This window comes from Rattus norvegicus, chromosome 14 (assembly GCF_036323735.1).
Source record: "Rattus norvegicus strain BN/NHsdMcwi chromosome 14, GRCr8, whole genome shotgun sequence".
In the NCBI taxonomy this organism is placed as follows: Eukaryota; Metazoa; Chordata; class Mammalia; order Rodentia; family Muridae; genus Rattus; species Rattus norvegicus.
In genome coordinates this window covers 77,373,760-77,394,351 of record NC_086032.1, presented here as the reverse complement: position 1 = coordinate 77,394,351, position 20,592 = coordinate 77,373,760, and the positions used below count along the sequence as shown (strand labels likewise).

At 43.6% G+C, this 20,592-nt stretch overlaps 1 protein-coding gene across 3 annotated transcripts in view; it reads right to left on the bottom strand.

Moving 5' to 3' along the window:
* Stk32b (serine/threonine kinase 32B) overlaps window positions 1-20,592 on the bottom strand; it is a 262,047-nt gene that overhangs the window by 168,370 nt on the left and 73,085 nt on the right. For 2 of the 3 annotated variants that reach the window (XM_039091947.2, NM_001107224.3), the window contains exon 3: window positions 6,232-6,383. In XM_039091947.2, coding sequence (XP_038947875.1) covers window positions 6,232-6,383 — 152 coding nt within the window. Of the gene's footprint in view, window positions 1-6,231; window positions 6,384-8,195; window positions 15,022-20,592 lie in introns of those variants that run through there. The other variant, XM_017599197.3, reaches the window with a different exon arrangement.

The following is a 20,592-nucleotide window of genomic DNA, read 5'->3' as shown; positions in this document are numbered from 1 at the left end:
AACCTCCAGATTTGTCTTAGTGGGGTAGGGAGCTGGGGCCTCTGGGAGGTAATTTGAGTTAGGTGAGGGCTGCCCATGATGTCATGGGGGAGGAATACATAAAAGAAAGGAAGGGTGACATGAGCTGGCAGCTTCCTGTCTCACTTCCCAGTATCCTCTATCACACCCCCAGCATCCCTCAGCAGATCTGGTACCTCTCTCGGACTTCTCAGTCTCTAACAATCAGAAACTGCAGAGACATGATGGCTGAGATGTGAAATTTGCAGAGGGAGACTCTCCCAGGTGTCCTCAGAAAATCACCTCGGGCAGAGGTAGCATCAAAGATGAAGATCTGTGGGAGGAAGGTGTGTGGATGTGAGGATGGAGGGAGGCCGTCACGTGACTTTGAAACGCAGGGACCCAGAGCTCTACACTCCCCATTAAATTGCACTGGTTCAAGCAGGTGAGGGCTTCCCGTTAAAATGCATTACATTCTAGTGCGATTTTGGTGCTTCTTGGCATGAGCTTAACATAAAATCTCTTGGTCGGATAACATCCATGGGCTTTATCTACACATTCGCTGCCTCCTGCCAGCAATTTCATGCATATAAATTGTCAGCAAATGTATAGATAGTTATCGATGCTTCATGCTTTCTCAAGGAAGTGTAAAATGTACATGGCATGACACTTCAGAATTCCAAAAGCCTATCATCCCCCAGATCTCAATTGCCTTGTAGAACACAGGAGAGGCTAGGTGTTCTCCCCCATTTTACAGGTGAGGAAACAGGCTTTTGAAAGGATATGCACCCATCAAGACCATAGACCATCTCCTGCCTCCGCTACTCTGCCCAGCACCTACTCACCATCCCTTTTCTCTTCTGATAAAACTTAACTTCTCTCATCTCGATGTTTTAGAGGCTTAGCTATAAGCAAACTTGTAGAGAGAAGCTGAGAGATCCTAGGCTATGGTATAAGATTTGAGCCCAGCAGGATTGTCAAAACTCAGCTTGTATTGACACCAAAAATCAACTAACTTTTTCAGAAAAATTTCAAGCTGTCTGACACCAGCTTGTTAGATTTAAATAAATAATGGGTACGTCCACTCCTCGGAGAATAGAAAACACCAGGAACCTCTTTTCCCTACCCCAAGAGAGCTGCTTAAGAATTTACTATTGTACTCCGGCTTCTCATCTCAGTTCTGCCTTGAGGGAGCTTATAATCTTATGTGAATAATTCAAATCCCTGACCTTGGCCTCTCCAACTGTAAGCTGGAGATGGAAATGTCCATCTCCTGAGACAGTCCTGAGGATACACTGAGATAAAAGAGAAAGAGCTTCACTCTGTCAGTGAGCATAAGTCACTGTCACTACAGTGGTAGAAAGGCACGGTGGTGTGGTGTCACTAGGAAGTGATCGCAGTGTGAAATGACCCCACAGATCCATGTGCTTGCTCACAGGGTCCTCATTGGTGGTGCTGTTTGGAGAAGTTGTGAGGTATTTGGATGTTGATCCGTGCTGGAGCAAGTGAGAGACTAGGGTGTAGGCTGTATGACCTATATCCTGTCTTTGGATCCCACAGAATTCCCTGCTTCCTGATCTGCTGAGATGTAACAAGTCATGCCACTAGCGCCCACTGCCTCAGACAGAGCCCCAATTCCCATCCTTCCATCCCACCGTGGACTGTAACTCCTCAAACTGTGAGCCAAAACTAATCCCTCCCCCTTTCGGTTGCTTTCATCTGCTTTCTGGCCACCACAAGGAGGAAAGTAACAAATACATACCTGAGGCAACATTCATTCTGAGATTTAGTTACAGAACACATGCAAAACCAAAGTAGTCAGAGAAATCTGCGTGAAGGTGCCACGGCACAGCAGCTCAACAGAGTCAGGGGACCCTAGTTGGTGTACATGACTGTTGTATTGCTCCTTGGTGGGCTATTGGGTCCCTCGGTAATTTCCTGACATACGCAGCCAATCCCCCTGGCCCAGCTGTACCACTCCTGAGCCCTGATTTGCAGTGTGGCCAGTGGCTTCTCACACAGCTCTCTGAGTGTCAAGGTGCACACGGTGATCCATGTAGCTCTCACTTAGAGCCCTCCTCCCCATTCAGAATAGCAGCTCCTGACCATCACAACAAGAATGAAAACCTGGAGTCGTCACAGCTTGAGCCAAAGACACCGAGGACAGTGTACATGCCAGGACAGTTCAAGACGAGAAAGAACCCTGGCATCAGAGGAAGAGGCTGTGCTGCCAGAGGTTACCATGGTGTTGAGAATGTCTTAGATCCATGGAAGCCAATGACATCACAGTAAGAGTTGTAAAAACCTCACCAGCATTGTCCTTCTATGTGTCAGGGCCTGAATGGGATGCCCAGTCCTCGGGATATGGTGGCTGTTTAGAATCTCACTATTTTAGTAATGATAGGGTTACCAGAGAGAGAGAGAGAGTCACTGAGGATGGAGAGTTGCCGCATGGTGCTTCCAGTGTGAGACTGACTGCTCTCCTCTGCCAAGAGCAGAGGGGTGATGATTAGACTCAGTTCTGGCACTTTTATCTACTACAGCACCTAGCAAACAGAGCAATAATGAACAGCTGAATTTCCACTGTGGAGGCACAATGAAGAAGGATGCTGAGGTTCCTTCAGGAGTAGAGCACTACTAACTGAGAAGGTAGATGAACTCAATGTTGCTGACCTGTCCTGTAGCAGTTGAGCATCCTTGGGAGGAGGCAGAGGTATACCATCTCTGGATGCTTAGAAACGGGACAGTGCCTGGCTTCCACCAGGAGTCCAATGGACGCTTGCCTATTAAATGGAGGCTTGCGGGGGGGGGGGGGAAAGAGCAGGCACTCTCGGGAAACCCTGACTAGTGGAGCTTCAGCAGAGGGACATGTGTATGTGGACCTGGAGAGGTGAGCAAAGTAGTCTCAGTTACTACGTAGAGATAGCTCGGGATAGCTGCAATAAAATGCACCAAGATAGTAGTGAGGACGGAAATGGGGGGTAGACTGGACAATGTATCAGAGCCCAACCTTGGTAGACACCATTCTGTGGACTTTGGAGAGCCACGGCAATACTTCATCCAAGTCAGATCTGCATTTTCAGAAGATCTGCCCTGACAGACAGACTGGCAGTTGTTGAATTAATTAATTAATTAAATTCTGGCAGCAGATTCACTACCCATCCCAATGGGTTACATTCCTGAATGAAACACATACACACAGTTTTTATATTTTGATGTGCCTTAAACAGTGCAACAGCCAGACCACTTCCTAACCTCCACATGGTTAATCCACCACCTGCCCATAAATCCTGAGTTATTACTTACTAAATTCTGTATTCTACCTTGGCTGTCCTGGACCCAGATGGTTGCCCAACTGGGCCACACTGTCCTGGCTCCTTCACCTGCTGGCTATGCCTCCCTGACCTCTACTCTTCTTGGGCATGGCTTTTCACCTCTCCTTCTCCCTCCCCTGGCATGGCTGATAATTTTCTTCCTCCTTCCTCCTTCCTCCTTCTTCCTTCCTCCTTCCTCCTTCCTCCTTCCTTTCTAGGTCCTAAAAGTCCTGCCTCTGTCTTCCCTGCCCAGCCATTGGCTGCTGGCATCTTTATTTACCAATCAGAAGCAACTGGGGGCAGGGTCCCTCCATGTCTTACAGGTGGATGTGCTGGTTCTCTCATGCAAACAATTTTGGGGACCCAAATTAACATCAGAATACAAGCAGCATTAGGCTAAAGCCACTATAGGTGGTAGCTGATTATGGTGTGTCTGCACATGCCAATTTGGGAGCTGTCTGGGATTACTTCTGAGAAAATGGTGGCAGTGTTCTATAAGGAACGGAACCTTTGTAACAGGTTCTTGGGGGCTTCCAGTTCTCTCTTCAGCACCCAAATCTCCATGCTTCACCCAGAACAGCTCTGTCTTTAAATAAGTCTCATAATCTTGTTTTAATAAAAAAATCTTAGGGTGGCATATGGACACCTGTGTCTTGACCTGTCTTATGTCTACTCATAGAAGGTTCCAGAAACATTGTTATGATACATATTAACACTAAGTTCAGGACCTGTCCCTTTTCTAGGCTATAAGGTACTCACTCTCATGGCTGTTTTTGTCTAGATTGTGGCTAGTGTCTCCCTTACCCAATTCTGCAATGCATCTTAACAGTAAGTATAGTAAATAAATACGGCCAGTGAGGTTGATGGAAATAAACTTCAAGCACATTATGAAAATGCAAATAAATTGCCTACTGACTTACCTTTAATCAAGCCAACAACAGCCTGGTACCCAAGAATCGAGGTACATCTTTTGAAGTCTCATGTCCAGTGCTGGGGGAGCGGGAAAGACATGGGGCCGTGGATGAAGATGGGAAGTGACCCAATGGAGGGATGCCCAGCCAGAGACAGATTAGAGGGAGGAACCCTGGTAACCATGGATACCAGTCATGGAAGAGGTACCTCTGTCAAATACTAAACAGGTTGCTTGTTTCTGATCACTTCATTTGGTTTGTGAACAACACCATGACATCACCTCCTATCCCTTTGACTTTACAGATGAGAAAACAGGTGCAGAAAGGAGGCAAGAGGCCTTGCTTTCAAACCTGTGCCTTCCCCAGTCAAGCAACCCCACCAGTGCTATAGGCAGAATGCTCTCAGCTCTAGCTGGGAATTCCAGAGTCAGGCAGCCAGCATGGTCAGTTCTGGTGAGGATGGTGACTTCCCTCCTGACTCGTAGACAATATCAGCATCATGTATTCATGTTCCCTGTCCCTTTCTCCCCTCCCCATCATGTATTCTAGTTCCCACTCTTTCATCTCCTCCCCCCTCTCTTATCTCCTCCCTTCCCCTCTCTTGTGACTCTCACGCTCTTCTTCCTGGAGGTATACAACCCTGTCAGGTTATCATATAATTCATCTCTTAATCCTCCATGTCTTCATCAAAGTTGGGGTCTGGCTTGGGACCCCTTGGTACACAACTGCCTCCTTGATGGCATTTGTAAGGGATTAGATCCACAGAGCTCAGGCTTGGAGGAAGAACGTAAGGCAACCTTATCCCCCTTTTCATTTTGTCCCTACTAGCAGGGCTCCCCCAGGCACTGTTTTACCCCCACTCTCTATCTCACAATTTTTCTTCCTCTTTCTCCTTCACTGGGGTTGTCTTCATCCCAGGAGAGCACCACGGCTTCACTCCACACAGGTGAAAATATTGCACTTGACAGCTCAGCTTGGGTTATCACAGCTCAGAAACACAGATCATTCATTGCACTGAGGCAAAGCTGTCATGGAAACTAATCAATGCTAGGCTTCCACTGGTGCCAATCACAGAGCCTGTCAGTGGGGAAGAGCGATGAGAGAAAGCCTTCTCAAGGCTGCAGTAATTCACCCTCCATGAAATGAACTCTGGAGCTGGCATACAGTTAATACAAGGCACAGCGTCCTTATGAACCCAGCAAGCACCTCCATTCTACTCAGACTCCTAGGAGGGCAAGAAGGCCACACAGGATAACCAAAAGGAAGTAATATGCCAAGAAGAAGATTGGTAAGGCAACTGGCAAAGCCAGGAACTGCTTGCCAAGGAGTTAGGTAGAAGCCATGAAGACAGATAGCCTGTCTTCAAGTCTCTTCTGTCTGCTACCCCATAACATGACTCAGTGACCCCATCTGTAAGATGGGGATAATAGAGTAATAGGAAGAAATTTATGAGGGCACTTGAAATGCACAAGTAAAGTCTTGGGAACAGTGGAAGACTTTGGATTGCCTAACTTAGCAAAAGGAGGTTCAGAGGCAGCGAACCATCAGCAGGTTGGCATTGTTAGGCTGCAAATTTAAAGTGGAAATAATGTTCAAGGATGGGGATGGAAAGAAAATCCCAGAAACATGGATTATAGTAAACTGGGTGTCAGATACAAATGATGGAACTGAGCATCTCCATTCAGGGAAAACATGCTATATAGAGTGAAACACGAGCTCCAAGTCTTTCTTGCCATTAAGACAAAGTGTGGGACTTTCTAAAATACTGGATTCAAGACACCACTTGGCATTCCATGAAACCTGCTGCATATGGCCTCAAATATACAGAAACAAACTTGTTTTCAATTCTGATTCATTTGGAGAATAGGGTAAAAATGAATCCTTGACAGCTCATTAGTGGACCTACCCTACAGAATACTTGGGAGGTTATGAACCCAGATGCCTGGATCCTTTCCCTTTTTGGCAGTGCCAGGGCACCATTCTTGGGGGCCATGTCATCTCCTACTCACCACAGGTTCACCAGGAAGGGGTGTTCTAATCCCTGCATGATCTGCAGCTCCCGGAACACGTTGCGCACCTCATCCCTCTCCACGCACTTCTGCTTGTTCATGTACTTCATGGCATACATCTTCTTTGTGTCTCGCTTCTGCACGATGCATACCTGCAAGACAGCCAGAGGACATGACGCTCAGGACAAGGGGAGAGTGAAGAGGAGGAGGAGGAGGAGGAGGAGGAGGAGGAGGAGGAGGAGGAGGAGGACGAGGAGGAGGAGGAGGAGGAGGAGGACGAGGACGAGGACGAGGAGGAGGAGGAGGAGGAAGTGGAGGAAGAAAAGGAGTGTCAACCCCTCGCTGACACTATGCCTGAGCTTCATTCATTCCAACCGCTTGTTAGCAAAGCATCTTGACTAAGCCTCTCTGAATCTACTAAGGAGCCATTGGACCAGATTTAGCACTTAAATGTGCACAGCGAATAATGGCTGTGGTCTCAACACTGAAAATGCAGCCATAGATTCAGAATATGGAAGGTGCAGCCTGCCCTCTAGAAGCTCAGGGCCCAATAAAGGCACTAGTGATTGCAGTTTTCAAGCATACATGCTAATGACCATGACCCTGGAATGCAGGCACATATGCTGTGGGTCCCCTCAGATTCCAGAAGCTACAACCCCAAGGCACATCATACACTGACAGTAAAAATCTCAACCCCATCCCCTAGAAAATGCATTCAAGAGACACACTGGGCATGCATGCTTTGATTCTGTCCTAGGATTACACCATTGATATTTGTGTGAGCATGCTGTCCCAGTGGCCTCATTCCTAGGACACTTGAGGAAACTTGGAGGGATAGAGTGGAGCAAACCTAAGAAAAAAGTTCTCTGAGCCACAACTGAAAAGGCTGGGAAACCCAAGCCTGCTGGAGCCCACGGGATGCCAGCGCACCAGCCTCAGGTGCTTCGTGCTGATCTGTACGACTTAGCGTTTGCCATGAATGCTTTCCATCTTGCTTTGGTTCAATATTTCCTTGCTACCCTCCAGTTCTTCTCTTTTTGGAATAGGAATGTTTGTTCTGTGCCTTGTATATTTTAAGTGTGGGGTTTGGTTTTATTTCTTTATTTTATAGAAATATACTTAGATTGTATTGAGTTTCAGAAGAAACTTTGGACTTTGAACAGTGTGGGGATAGACAAGGACTATGGGGACTTTTAAAGTTGGAATGAATGTATTTTGCAGTATGAGATAACCATGACAGTGTGGGGGCCAAGGATAGGGTGTTTTGAATGTGGATGCCCCCCACTGGTTTATGTGTTTGAACACTCGGTCCCCAATAGGTGGTGTTGTTATAGAAGACTGTAGAACATTTACCTGGTAGAGCTTTTTATGGAAGGAAATGGTTTATTGAGACAGGACCTTGGGCTTTTATAGCCCAGTTATACTTCCCATTCCCTTTCTGCTTCTTGTTCCTCTAAAATGTGAGGAGTCCCAGCTCTATACTCCTGCCAGCATAGAGCCATTTGCCTCCAGGCCTTGCCGTTCATGATGCACTCTATTATCTTAAACTCTAAGCCAGAGTGAGCCATGCCTTGATAAGCTGCTTCTTGAGGGGCATTTAGCTTCTTCAAGAAGAAAACCAACAGCTACACTCGGTTTGAGTTACCCACAATCGACACTAGACTGAAAATATTAAGCCTTCATAGATACTTCACTCATAAATTCTAAACTGCCCAGTATTTCAGTATTCTACTATCCCACACTTTCCCACTCCACCCTGTCCAGAGTATTCCCACTGTATGTGCTACACTACCAATAGCACTCACAAGTCCTTCTTCCTTTTATATTAGTCGAGATTTTCCTGCATGCATATAATGTATTTCTTCAAATCCATCCCATTTCCTTCTCTCTAACTTCTTTATCTCACCACCACTATTCTGCTTCACGTTCCTGTGCTCTTTTTTAAGCTCTCTGACTCCACTTACTGTATATGGGTGTACGACAGTTTACTGGAGCATGATAGCATTCAGGAAACACATTCTTGAAGAAAACTGACTCTTCCCAACAGCCATTACTTCCCAGAGATGGGAGGCGGTTGCGTTGTGAACATCTCCCCCACCCATGCTGGGGATTTGATTGGCTCGGTCTTGTGCTGATCTTCTGGATGCGGTCACAGGTGCTGTGAGTTCACGAGTGCAGCAGCGCTATCTGGCTTTGGAAATACTGTTTCCCTGAAGATGGCCACTGCCTCTGGCTCTTAAAATCCTTCTACCAAGCCCTCAAACCTGAAAATACTTTCAAATTCCCTCTACGAAGTCAGTATTGCCCTGATACTAAACTATATAAAGACCCAAAGTGAATTATAAGTCAATCTCCCTGATAAATATAGACACCAACATTCTCAATGAAATACTTGCAAACCATATTTAAGAGACATTTAAAAGATTACTCAGTATGATGAAGCTGATGTCATCCCAGAGACTCAAGAATGGCTCAGAGCATGTAAATCAATGATTTTAATCCATGCAATAGTCTCAAGGACATGAGCCATATTATCATTTCACTGTGTGCAAAACTCAACAGCCTTCATGAAAAAAGACCTGGAGAAATTAGGGATATAGGGGATGTATGTCAACAAAATGAGGGCAATTTACAACAAGCTCCTGGCCAACATTATGTTAAGCTGGGGAAAACTCAAAGCACTTTCACTACAGTAAAGAACAAGACTCCCTCCACTTTTGACCAATGTAGTGCTTGAAGTCTTAGCTAGAGCCGTAAGACAAGTTCAAGAAGATATAAAGCAGATGCAAATAGGAAAAGAGGAAATAAAGTATCTTTATTTGCAGATGATATGACTATTATAAAAATACCTTAAAGTTTGTACCAGAAAACTATAACTGTTGAATATGTTCAGCAACATATGTAGCAGGATACAAAATTAATACATAAAATTGGTAACTTTCCTATATAAAAAGAATAAATGTACTGGAAAAATAATAAGGGAAACAATGCTATTCAAAATAGTCTCAAAGAAGATCCTGGAAAAAACCTAACCAAGGATGTGAAAGAATTGTATTTAAGATATTAAAAAAGTCCTTAGAAGATGGAAAGACCTCTCACACTCATGCCAGGGCTGGTGACATAAAAATGATCATCCTATCAAAAGCAATTTATAGATGCAATTCAACCTCCATCAAAATTACAATGCAATTCTCAGAATCTGCAAAAACAATCTCAAAACTCATATGGAAAGACAAAATACCTAAGGAGGTCAAAACAACCCCAAGCAGTAAAAACATTGCTGGAGGTACCTCTGTCTCTGGTTTCAAATGACATCATAGAACTGTGGTAATGAAATAGCATAGTAATGGTCTCACCTTGCAAAATACTCAACTTCCAAAGGATCAAACACCTCTACATATGATCTAATACACTGAACCTGATAGAAGATCAAATATGGAAATGGTTCAGCTGCTAAGTACAGAAAAAAAAATTTCTGAAAGGGACCTGGCCACACAGGCATCTAGAACAATAATCGATAACTGGGCCTCATGAAACTAAACAGCCTCTATTCACAAAGGACACCATCTTTCGGGTGAAGTAGCAGCCGTAGCAGCCTACAGTAGAATGGGGAAAAGACTTCACCAGCTATACATCTGACAGAGGGTTGGTACCTAGAATATACAAAGATCTCAAAAGAATTGAATAGCAAGAAAACAAATAACCCAATTAAAAATTAGAGCATGGAACCAAAAGTATTCTCAAAAGATGAAATGCAAATGGCTGAGAAATGGTTTTTAAAATTGTCAGCACCGTTAACCATCAGGGAAACGCAAATTGAATCTACTACTAGATTTTGTCTTACATGACTCAGAATAGATAAGATTAAAACAAACAAACAAAAACAAAAGCCAAATGTTGGTGTGGATGTGGGAAACAGGAACACATCCATTAATGATGAGAGTAAAAGCCAGGACATCCACTGTGGAAATGATCGTGCAGGTTCCTAAAAAAGCTAGAAATGGATTTACCACATGATCCAGCTACTATACCACTTCTGGAAACATTCCCAAAGGATTTTATATCTTACTATACAGATACTTGCTTATCCATGTTCATAGATGCTTTATTCACAAAAACCAGGAACAATAAACAACCCAGATGTTCATCAACTAGCAAATCAATAATGTGATTGTGTGGGGGGGGGGAGGTGTGCGCGTGTGCGTGCACGTGCACACGTGCGCGTTATTCAGTCATGAAGAAAAATAAGATGATAAAACTTAGAGGCAAAGGGATCGAACTGACAACAATCATTCTGATGAAGGAAACCACACCCCAAAAGACAAGTGTCACCTATTCTCATATGTGGAAGTTAGCTTTAAATATTTAAATATATGAGTTTAAATTGGAGTACCACAGAACCCAGGAAACCTATAAGGGGTTGTGGGTAGGGGTTCAAGAAAAGGGGTATAGGGGGTTGGGGATTTAGCTCAGTGGTAGAGCATTTGCCTAGCGAGCACAAGGCCCTGGGTTCTGTCCCCAGCTCTGAAAAGAAAAAAGAAAAAAAAAGAAGAAAAGGGGGATAGAATGCAGGTGGTGTGACAGGGAGAATGGAAATGAAGGAACAGGAGGGGTTAAATACGGTAAGAGTGAGAGAGAAAGGTAGAGGAGAAAGGTAGAGGAGGGCTTATGTAGAGGGAGAATCAGAAGTCCTCTCAGTGATGAGATAGATTGGTGCCATATAACACTGCTTGTGTTCATCTGACCCCTAAGGACCAGCATGCATCAATGCCAATTCCCTCACACAACATCAATCATGTCTGCACACTCTCATATCATCACAAGAGCAAGGCAAGTGCAACACACTAATGCGCTTTAGAAGAGAAAGACCTCATTCACATAACTTCTACTACAGAATGTTCCTAGAATTGTTCTGTTTTATCATTGCTGCTAATTTCACACTGCATTGGCTTCACATAGTAAACTATTTACAAGCAGGTTTGCATGTATGTATGAATAAGGTTTAATACTATCTGAGTTTTCAGATACCAAGTAGGTGTCTTGAAATGTTGCCCCAGGAATGGGGTTGCTAATGTATTTCCAAATAAGGTTCTATAAAGATCAGGAAAACATAAATTAGGAGTTGCTTATTTAACCTACCATGGCTGCAATTTCCACCCTACCTGTGCAGATACAGGAAGTGAAGCACAAGCGGATTTCAGTTATTTCTTCAGACTCAAAACTCAAACCCCATCTCTCCATCTGTTAATGACCAGGGACACTGCCTCCTGGGGATAATGATATGGTAAAAGATGCTAGTGATAAGACAGTGGGCCAGGGAAGTGGGCTAAAGAGCTCTGGTTTTCTCCTGACATTTCCAGATGCTCCTCTGTTAGAAATTAGACATCTTTCTGCTGCCATACACTCTGTATCTGTTCAAGGCAGACACAGGATGGTGGGGGAAAGCCTGGACACACTTCTCCTCCTCTATCTGAACTGAGTCATTTGAAGTTCACCCGGCACCCTGGGAGAGAATCTACATGATATCAAGGCAGTGGAGCGTCCAAAGACAATCCATGGCATCTGAATCTCAATGGATTACATAGGGCATGCTGTTAAACTTCCCGAATATTATCTTTCCAGGCAGTGAAATCAATAACATGAAGTTAAAGGTCTGAAATTCTTCTGTGTACAGTAAATTTGAGACACAAAAGTATGAGGAAGCAATTGTGCAGTACACAAAGGCCTTCAGGGGCCTGTGGGAATTCAGACTCCTGAAGTCCTGAGATCACGTCTGAAGGCAGACAGCAGTGGGTGGATAATGTCACCAATCAGAGCCTCTTGTTTCTGTTGCTTCTCATTTGCATTCCCAGAAGAGGACTGGGAACCAAACAGGAGACTGTAAGATGGTAGATTGGAGACAGCACAATTCTGCATCTCAACAAATCTAAAACAAGTTGCCAGATGTATGGTTTCAGAAAGAGCCTTTCGTCTGCTGACTAATTTAGCAGTCACTTCTGTAAACCTGTGTAGTTCCATGGGGGAGAGAAGAGGAGTGGATTCTGTCTCACGAGTGCTATAGTACAACAAACCACTCAACAGAAATGAGGTGGGAGGAAGACCAGCAGTCTCAACTAACCTGGATCCCTGAGATCCTCAGACTTAAGCCACCAGTGAGGCAGCATCCACCAGCTGATATGAGGCCCCCAACACATATACAGCAGAGGATTGCCTGGTCTGGCCTCAGTGGGAGAAGATGTGCCTAACCCTGAGAGACTCGAGACTCCAGTGAGTGGGGAAGTGAGAGGTGGGGACATCCTCTTGGAGACAGTGGGGGGTGGGGGAGAAATGGGATGAGGAACTGTGGGAGGGGACAACAGGATGGGGGGAGTGGTAATGACTGGACTGTAAAAAAAAAAGGCAACTAAAAAAAAAAGAAAAAGTAAGGTGGGAGGTGGACTGTCTCCCTCAGAGCCATCCAGTTTGAATTTATCAATTTCAAAACAGAAATACATGACTTATATATGAAAAATCGAAAGCAATATGACTGATCTTAAAAGTTATCACATCTCAAGAGCGCAAACTAAAGATAATAAAGTGACTAAAATACCAAAGGATTTGAAAATGAACTTTTAAAATCATGAGTTAAGTTCAAAGAGGGTGAAAACCAACAAACTAATGCGGGAAGAGAGGCAGTTCAGGATCTGAATAACAAGACGGGATTGGTGGATAGGAAATTAGGCAAGGAAATTAAGATTCTGAGCCATATGAACAACAGCAAAAATTAGAAATGTCATAAATGAAAAAAATCAATAAGCTGACAAAACGAAATAGTGGAAATCATTACAGACTACAGACTAGTTCGAGAAGAAGAAAGAATATCAGAATTGTAAAAAAAAAAAAGAAAAGAAAAGAAAAAGAAAAGAAAAAAGGGGAAGTTTAGAAACTATAACATTCGACCAGCAACAACAACAAAAAAAAAATAAGTGTGACCACAACATTTAGGAATTCCGAAACATGAACAAAATATTTAGGAATTACATGGTGGAAGGAGGTGAATTTTAAACTAAAGTCACAGAAAACCTATTCAGTGATATTACAAACCAAAGGAAAGGCATAAACCACAATACAAGATATATTTAAAATCTCTAACATTCATGACCAGAAAAGAATATTTCTATATTATTACAGAATAAAGACACAATATTTACAGCCACAAGACAAAAATACCAATTACAACAGCAAACTCATCAAAATGATCTCAGACCACTTAGCCGAATGCTCAAACCCAGAAAAACACAGACTGACTTCATCCAGGTTCTGAGAGTAAATGGCTACCAACCAACAATGGTACATCCAGCAAAGCTATCCTTCAAAATTGATGAAGAAAAGCTTACATGAGAATCACAATGTAATCATCCATAAACACTGATCTCAGGCTGTGGAAAATATCTGAAAGAATTCTACACAGAGAGAAAGAAGATGGTCACAAGTAAAATGCATAGGAAAACAAAAACAAAACAAAACAAAACAAAACAAAACAAAAAAAAAAAAAAAACCAATGAGACAAATAACCAAACACATAACTAAGAAAGAAACAAACCTGCCCAGCTCTGTCATGCAGGAGTCTCCTGAGATGAATAAGAAAAAAACAAACAGTAATTCAACAGAAAAAAAAAAAAACAACAAAAATGAAAGGGATCAGCAAATGTTTCTCGATTAAAGCTATAAATATAAATGGCCTCAATTATGTATTTAAAAGATGAAGACTACCTCACGGGATCAATACACACAGTTTGCTATCTAAAAGAAGCATGCCTCATTGGCAAAATACAAACTGAGAGTAAACAGACAGAAAACTACATACCAACCAAGTAGAAGCCTGTAAAAAAGAGGATAATAAAGTCTGGACAAAATTTTAATGGGTGGCTTCCACACCCCATTTTCAATAGGTAGATCATCTAGACCCAGAAGTAGTGGGGCTGCAGAGATGGCGTGGCAGTTAAGAGCATTTGTTGCTCTTGCAGAAAACTTGAGTTTGGTTTCAGCACCCATGTAGTTGCTCATAACATCCACAACTTCCAGTTCTAGCGGATCTGAAGCCATTGTCCTGACCTCTGTAGCACAAGACACGCATAGTGCACTTGCATTTATGTGTAGCAATAAAACAGAAGCAGTAATTGTCCCCTAATTAAAAAAAGCCCAGGACTCAATAGCTTTAATGTTGAATTCTACCATACCTTTATAAAAAAACATTAATGCTCTTCAAAATTTCCCATAAAATAGAAAAGAGAAGAAACACTTCCTAACTCATTCTATGAAACCAGCATCACTATGATTTGAATATAGCAGCTAACAGTTTCAGACACAACAAAAAGGAACTATGATTAATTTCTCCAGTGTTTAGAAATGTAAAAAATTATCAATGAAATTCTCAAAAACCAGTTTCAGGAACCTGTTTGAAAAAATATTTCGCACTTGGTTGCGAAATATGAGTGCACTTGGTTTCCTCATAGGAATTCAAGGACGTTTCAACATGCATAAAAATCAGTAAGTATAATGTAACATGTAAATATAATCAAGGATAAAAACCATGAGATTATCTTGGTAGATGCAGAAAGAACTTTTAAAAGTCCCTGGAGAAATCATGAATAGAAAAAGCACAACTCAACATAATCAAGGCTATCTATGAAAACCCTACAGCCATCATTTATACTAAATGGGAAAATACCACAAACATTAGTCCTAAAATCAAGAACCAGACATGGGTGTTCACTGTCTTTAATCTCATTCAACGTAGTGCCAGAATTCTTATATAATAATAAAGCAAGAGAAAGAATGTAATATAAACAGCTAAAAGATATACTAAAAGCTTTTCTATGATTTCTTTGGTGGGGGTTGGGTGTGGGTAGGGGTGGTGGGGTGGGCTGGGGTAGGGGTGTGTACTTACATGTGTGTAGAGGCTCCAGGACAACCTTAGGTTGTTGTTCCTGGAGTGGAAACTTAAGGGCTCTTTGGAAAGATGGTTGGATGGTGTTCTGGTGGGGCAAGCGCATGAAGGGAGGCTTGGCTGAAGCAGACACAAGTGAAAGGCTAAGGCAGACTTGTGAAGGAATGTTTGGCTAAAGCATATTCTGCCAAAGCAAGTGAAAGGACATGCGATAAAAGATTCTTTGCCAAGAGGATGCATGTATTGGTTCACCCTACATGACATTATGTGGTTGAGCAGCATTTGTTGGGACTCCATAGAAACGCACCAAAAAATAATTCTGGTGGTGTGCTTCAGTTTCTCGCCCCTTCCTCCAACTCAGGTGATTGGCAGAGTGATGTCAGCTGAGACAGACCCATGTGCTAAGGCAAGACCCATGGAGGACGTGCGATGTTTGGAAGGAGTATAAAAAGGACTCAACAGACAGTGACGGAAGCTGAGATGGACTTGCTTCTAGAGCTAACTGTGCAATGCTTGTTGGCCTAGAATTTTTGATGATCTTCACTTTCCTAAGAGAGGCATGGTTGAGAAATTCTGGCGTTTCTCTTGACCCTTCCTGCTGACTCATGCTGAGGCTGAGACCTAGTTGTCTCTGCTAGGTTCTCTCACCATCGTTACTAACCTGTCTCCACCAAACTGGACTGCTGGTGTATCTGTGAAGTGTTTGTGACTGGATCAAGTTGCCTCTGCCTGTTGACCTGTGACCGAACTACCAATTACTAGATAACACAGGCAAGAGTTGCTTCAGAGAACCTTTCCAAACAGATCTGCTTCCCCCTTATCCTTTCTTTCCCACTACCTCTGGTGGGTGGTGAGCTAAAAGGGAGATTAAAGTGTTTAAAAGCCATCATTAAAAACAGGTTTTGAAAAAGTTAAAGTTACATTCCTCAGCTTCTTTTCCTTTTCAGACACAGTCTACCTTTGGCCAGGCCCCATGTAGGCTAGCCTGCCTAGTCAGAGAACCCCAGAGATCCACCTGTCTTGTCTCTCTATTGCGAGAATTACAAGTCCGTACCACCATGCCCAACACTTTTGTAAAACTCAGGTTCTAGGAAAGCACTTTACTTACTGGCCTATATTCCCCACCCCACCCCCAAATGATCTTTAGTTACAGACAGTCTTACCCTGCACTTAAAACATCCTAAGAACACAACCAGAAAACTGTTGACTTTGATCAACACTTCAGCAGAGTTGCAAGATATAAAAGCAACATACAAAAATATTCAGTTTTTCTACATACTAATGAATGTGCTGAGGTAAAATCAGGAAAACAAGCCAATCCTTCTTACCATACCATGAAACAAACGCAAAGGATGGGGAAAGACCCCCTACAATGAAATTTTAGAATATGGAATATAGACTACTAGAATATTAAAATGAGAGCAAAGTAAGCCTATTCACTGTGTCAGGAAGGAAGATGCTCTAAAGAGACAGGTGTGAGCCTCCTATTGGCTGTTAAAACAATGGTTCCCATGGAATTGGAATTTCACCAACAATCTCATACTGGGAGAAGAAAAAAGCTGAAGCCTGGTACCAGACAGGAAAAGGACTTGTCTCCCATAAAATGATCTCACGTGGTTCTGACATTCCAGGCCAGAAGATACTAGAGCCAAGAGAATGACGAATCAGTGGAGGGCAGGACCACATGACCATGGCTACTTAGTAATATCTACCTCATGCCAGAACCCTGAAAATGGACTTGGGTGTATCACTGGACTACTTTATTTCTTCCTCTTACCAACGTGATGAGTAGTTACCTGTTGACTTCATCGGCCTACTAAGAAGGAGTGCCCCCATCTACTTGGTTAGGGCTTCCAGGACACTGCCAAGGCTTTAACAGCTCCATTAACAGCTGCACAGAGGCATTACCAGGTGATGGACCAATCAATGCCTGTAAACCAGCCCCTATGAACTCTAAACCTCAAGTCAGCCATGCCATAGAGGAATCTACAGCACATGGCTGCATGTGACTTCCATGTAGAGCAGGTGACCAGATGTGAAGATCAGCATTGTGGCTTATAGACACTCTGCCTTGGTCCTGGAAGTTCCTGTCATAAAATTCTTAAAATCGGCCTTAAAAGGCACTGATCCTCCTCAGTAAGGCTGCCCCAAGCCTTGTCCACAGGAAATCATAGTTAATGAGGCAAGAACAAGTGATCTGACCAAAGCCACCCTAAGTTGCCCACAAGGGAAGGCCCCAATTAACTTCTCATTAGTAGAAATCAATTAGGCTTTGGGGTTATAATCAGTCACTGTGATGTGTTGGGACGATAAACAAACACTAACTGGTATAGAACACAGTATTTGCTAAGGAAAGTGTATGCCAAGATGGTACAACTCCAGCAAGGCAGCCACCAAAAGGATGATGCCCATAAGGAATCCATACAGCACCAGCATCCCTTGGGCATCACGATCTACTTCATGTACCCAGCACTGACAGCCTGGACCCATGAGCATCCCAGAAATCCCAGAGGGCATATGAATTTTTTTTTGGGGGGGGTTGTTGGTTTGGTTAGTTAGTTGGGTTTTTTTGGGGGGGTTGTAATTTTAATAAACACTGATGTGCATCCAGAGTCAGGTAGATATATAAGAACCTTCTAGAAACTTCTTGTTTAGCTACATCTTCATTACCCTTTTTCTAGCCAGGGTTCTCGCTACCCTTTTGGCAACTTAGCCATCACAGGCTCCTGGGAGGACTGGTCATGTTACAGCAGACATCAACATAAGCTGGGAATTGAGGATGCATCTCCCATTGTGAGCCTAAGCTGTCCCTTCCTACCTGGGCCCTCAAGTCTGGGCCCGAACCATTGATGTCTCCCCTATGAAACCCACCTCCAGCCACCCTAAGGGAAAGGCAGAGCACCTCAGTGTCCCATCTCACCATGTGTGGGCTCTAGCATTTACCAGTCCCTATCGCTGTGTCTGTTTCCTGGTGAGTTTCCATTTATTGACTTCCTTAATCCTGTGAGCCATCTCCTTGATTAACCCGTTTCTATGTGTGCCACACCTTATTAATTCTTTATCTCTGGAGAACCCCAACCAGTGTGCTGGCAATCATCCAGACCTGTGAACGCACTCTTTGAATCCTATTCTACAACGTGCCTGTGAGGTTATGGAGGCCATTTCTGCTGGCACCTGCTATTTTTCCATTACCCCCTAAAGCTTTGGACTTTACCGTTGTGATGGACAGTTTTATGCCATTTTAATATAAGCTACAGTTAGATAGGAAGTAGAGCCTCTATTGAGAAAATATCACTAGGGTAGTGGTCTATAGGCAAGCCTGTGGGGTGTCTTCTTAATTAATGATTGATGTGATAGGACCCACTGTAGGTGGTGTCATCCCTAGGCAGATGGTCTTAGGTGTTATAAGAAAGCAGACTGAGCAAGTCATGAGGAGCAAGTCAGGAAGTGTGTCAGGTTCCATCATGTCCCTGCCTCACTTCCTGCCTCCAGGTGCCTGCCTTGAATTCCTGCCCTGCCTTCTCTCCATAATAGACTCTAATCTGTAAGAAGAAATTAATTTTTCTTTCCCAGGCTGTTTTTGGTCATTGTATTTATCACATCCATGGGAACATAACTGAGACAATTGTAAAACATTGGTCCCTAGTCAGTGTATTCAAGGACAGCAGTGTTAGAATTGAACTCTGTGGAGAAGGATTCTTAAGATGGCCGCCATGGGCTGGCTCAAACACCAACACTGCCTGTCGTGGCCTGGTACCCCACAGCCTGAATCACTGGACTTTTGTTGGTGTTTATATAAGATACTCTTCAACTAACATCATGGAGATTTTGTGTCAAAGGTGACAGAGATGGGTTATAGATTGCCTTGGGTGACATGTTTCAAGACTTGATGTAATGGGCTAAATTATAATCTCCCAAATTCATATGCTGAAGTCCTAAAGCCACGCTGTAGAATGTGACTCTTTAAAAAGAAGCCTGTGATATGGACATTGGGGAAAATAAAGTCACAGGGTGGCCCTCACCCAGTCTTCCCTGGGGCCCTCATTTGGAGAGGTTGAGAACATAGGCACATACTGAGACATGACTATTTGAAGAGCCTGTCTGCAAACCAAGGAGGGAGGAAGCAGTCCTGGTCACACCTGGATTTCAGTCATGACCTTCAGAGCCTCCATGTCTTGAATGTAAAATGTCCCCAAAGACTCATTCGTCAAACTTGGCTCCAGATGATGACGCGATGGAGCATGAGTCAACCATGACGGTCCAACTTCATCAGCTGGTTAACCTATGTGTCAGCTCCTAGATGAATGCCGAATTGACAAATTGGGCCTGATTGGAGGGAGCGGATCAATGAGGGTTTACCTTTGATGTCTGCATCCTTACCACCCCCTGTCTCTGACAAAGATGAGAAGTCCAGGATGAGCTATGTTGGAAGCAGAGCCCAGGGATTGCTCAGTGTAGAAGAAACTGAAGATTTGGATGCCTTCTGGTTAGAGAAGCAAGCATCTTTGACAGGGAAGTGTCCTTGGCCCCAGCCAGAGCTTGGAGGCATTGTAAAAAAGCATGCATCTCCTGTGGCAATTAGCGATTTATTAAGTCATTTCCTGGAACCACAATGTCCTCCAAGAATGCCTCCAACCAAATGCACTAATTAATATGAAAGGAATAAATATTTCATTGCAAACAAATGGATCTCATCCTTCCTCACTGCGTCTGGGAGAGTAAGGGCAGCTCATACAAGCCTCTCCTTTAAGCTTTCTAAAAAAAGGATTCTGATATAAGAACAGCAGCCGGGGGAGTCTGGCAACTTGCCCAGAGGCTTGTGGTTGGGCCAAAACTGCAAGCCAAAACTCATACACAAAATGTTGCTTCACAACTTAATTAACTGACATAGTTTCCTAAACAGAGCAAGCACGGACTCCGAGTCCTGCCTGGCAGAAATGATGCTTTTCATCAGGCAGACATGGTGACCCATAGGTACCTCAGCACTTACCACAGGGCCTTTGCACCTGCAGTATCCTCTCCACAGAACTCCTGGATGGGCCTGTAACTGTCTGGATACTAAGCTAAGTTTTCTGCTCCTAAACAAGTACTTTCCCATACCACATTTATACGCAGCTGTGCGGGCCTGGCAGCTTGGAACAAAACAGCTGACCTGGGCTTGTGTGGGGGGAGTACTTGTCTCTGTGCATGGCAAGGTGGTACTAAGTCTAGGTTATCATTGGAGCAAAGCCAGCTCAACTTTACTTCCTGTGAGGAACATGAAGGGCTATTATCATGCAACTCCAGGCTACATTCTGTGATTTTTATGCGCAGGCTGCCTCTGGCCAGCAGAAGAATTTTCATTTCTTTGACCCCAATCCTGCAGTCCTCATACGGAAGGCCCCATCACCACCAGGCAAACCCCTGAGTTGGTTTTCCTGCAGGACCTTTTC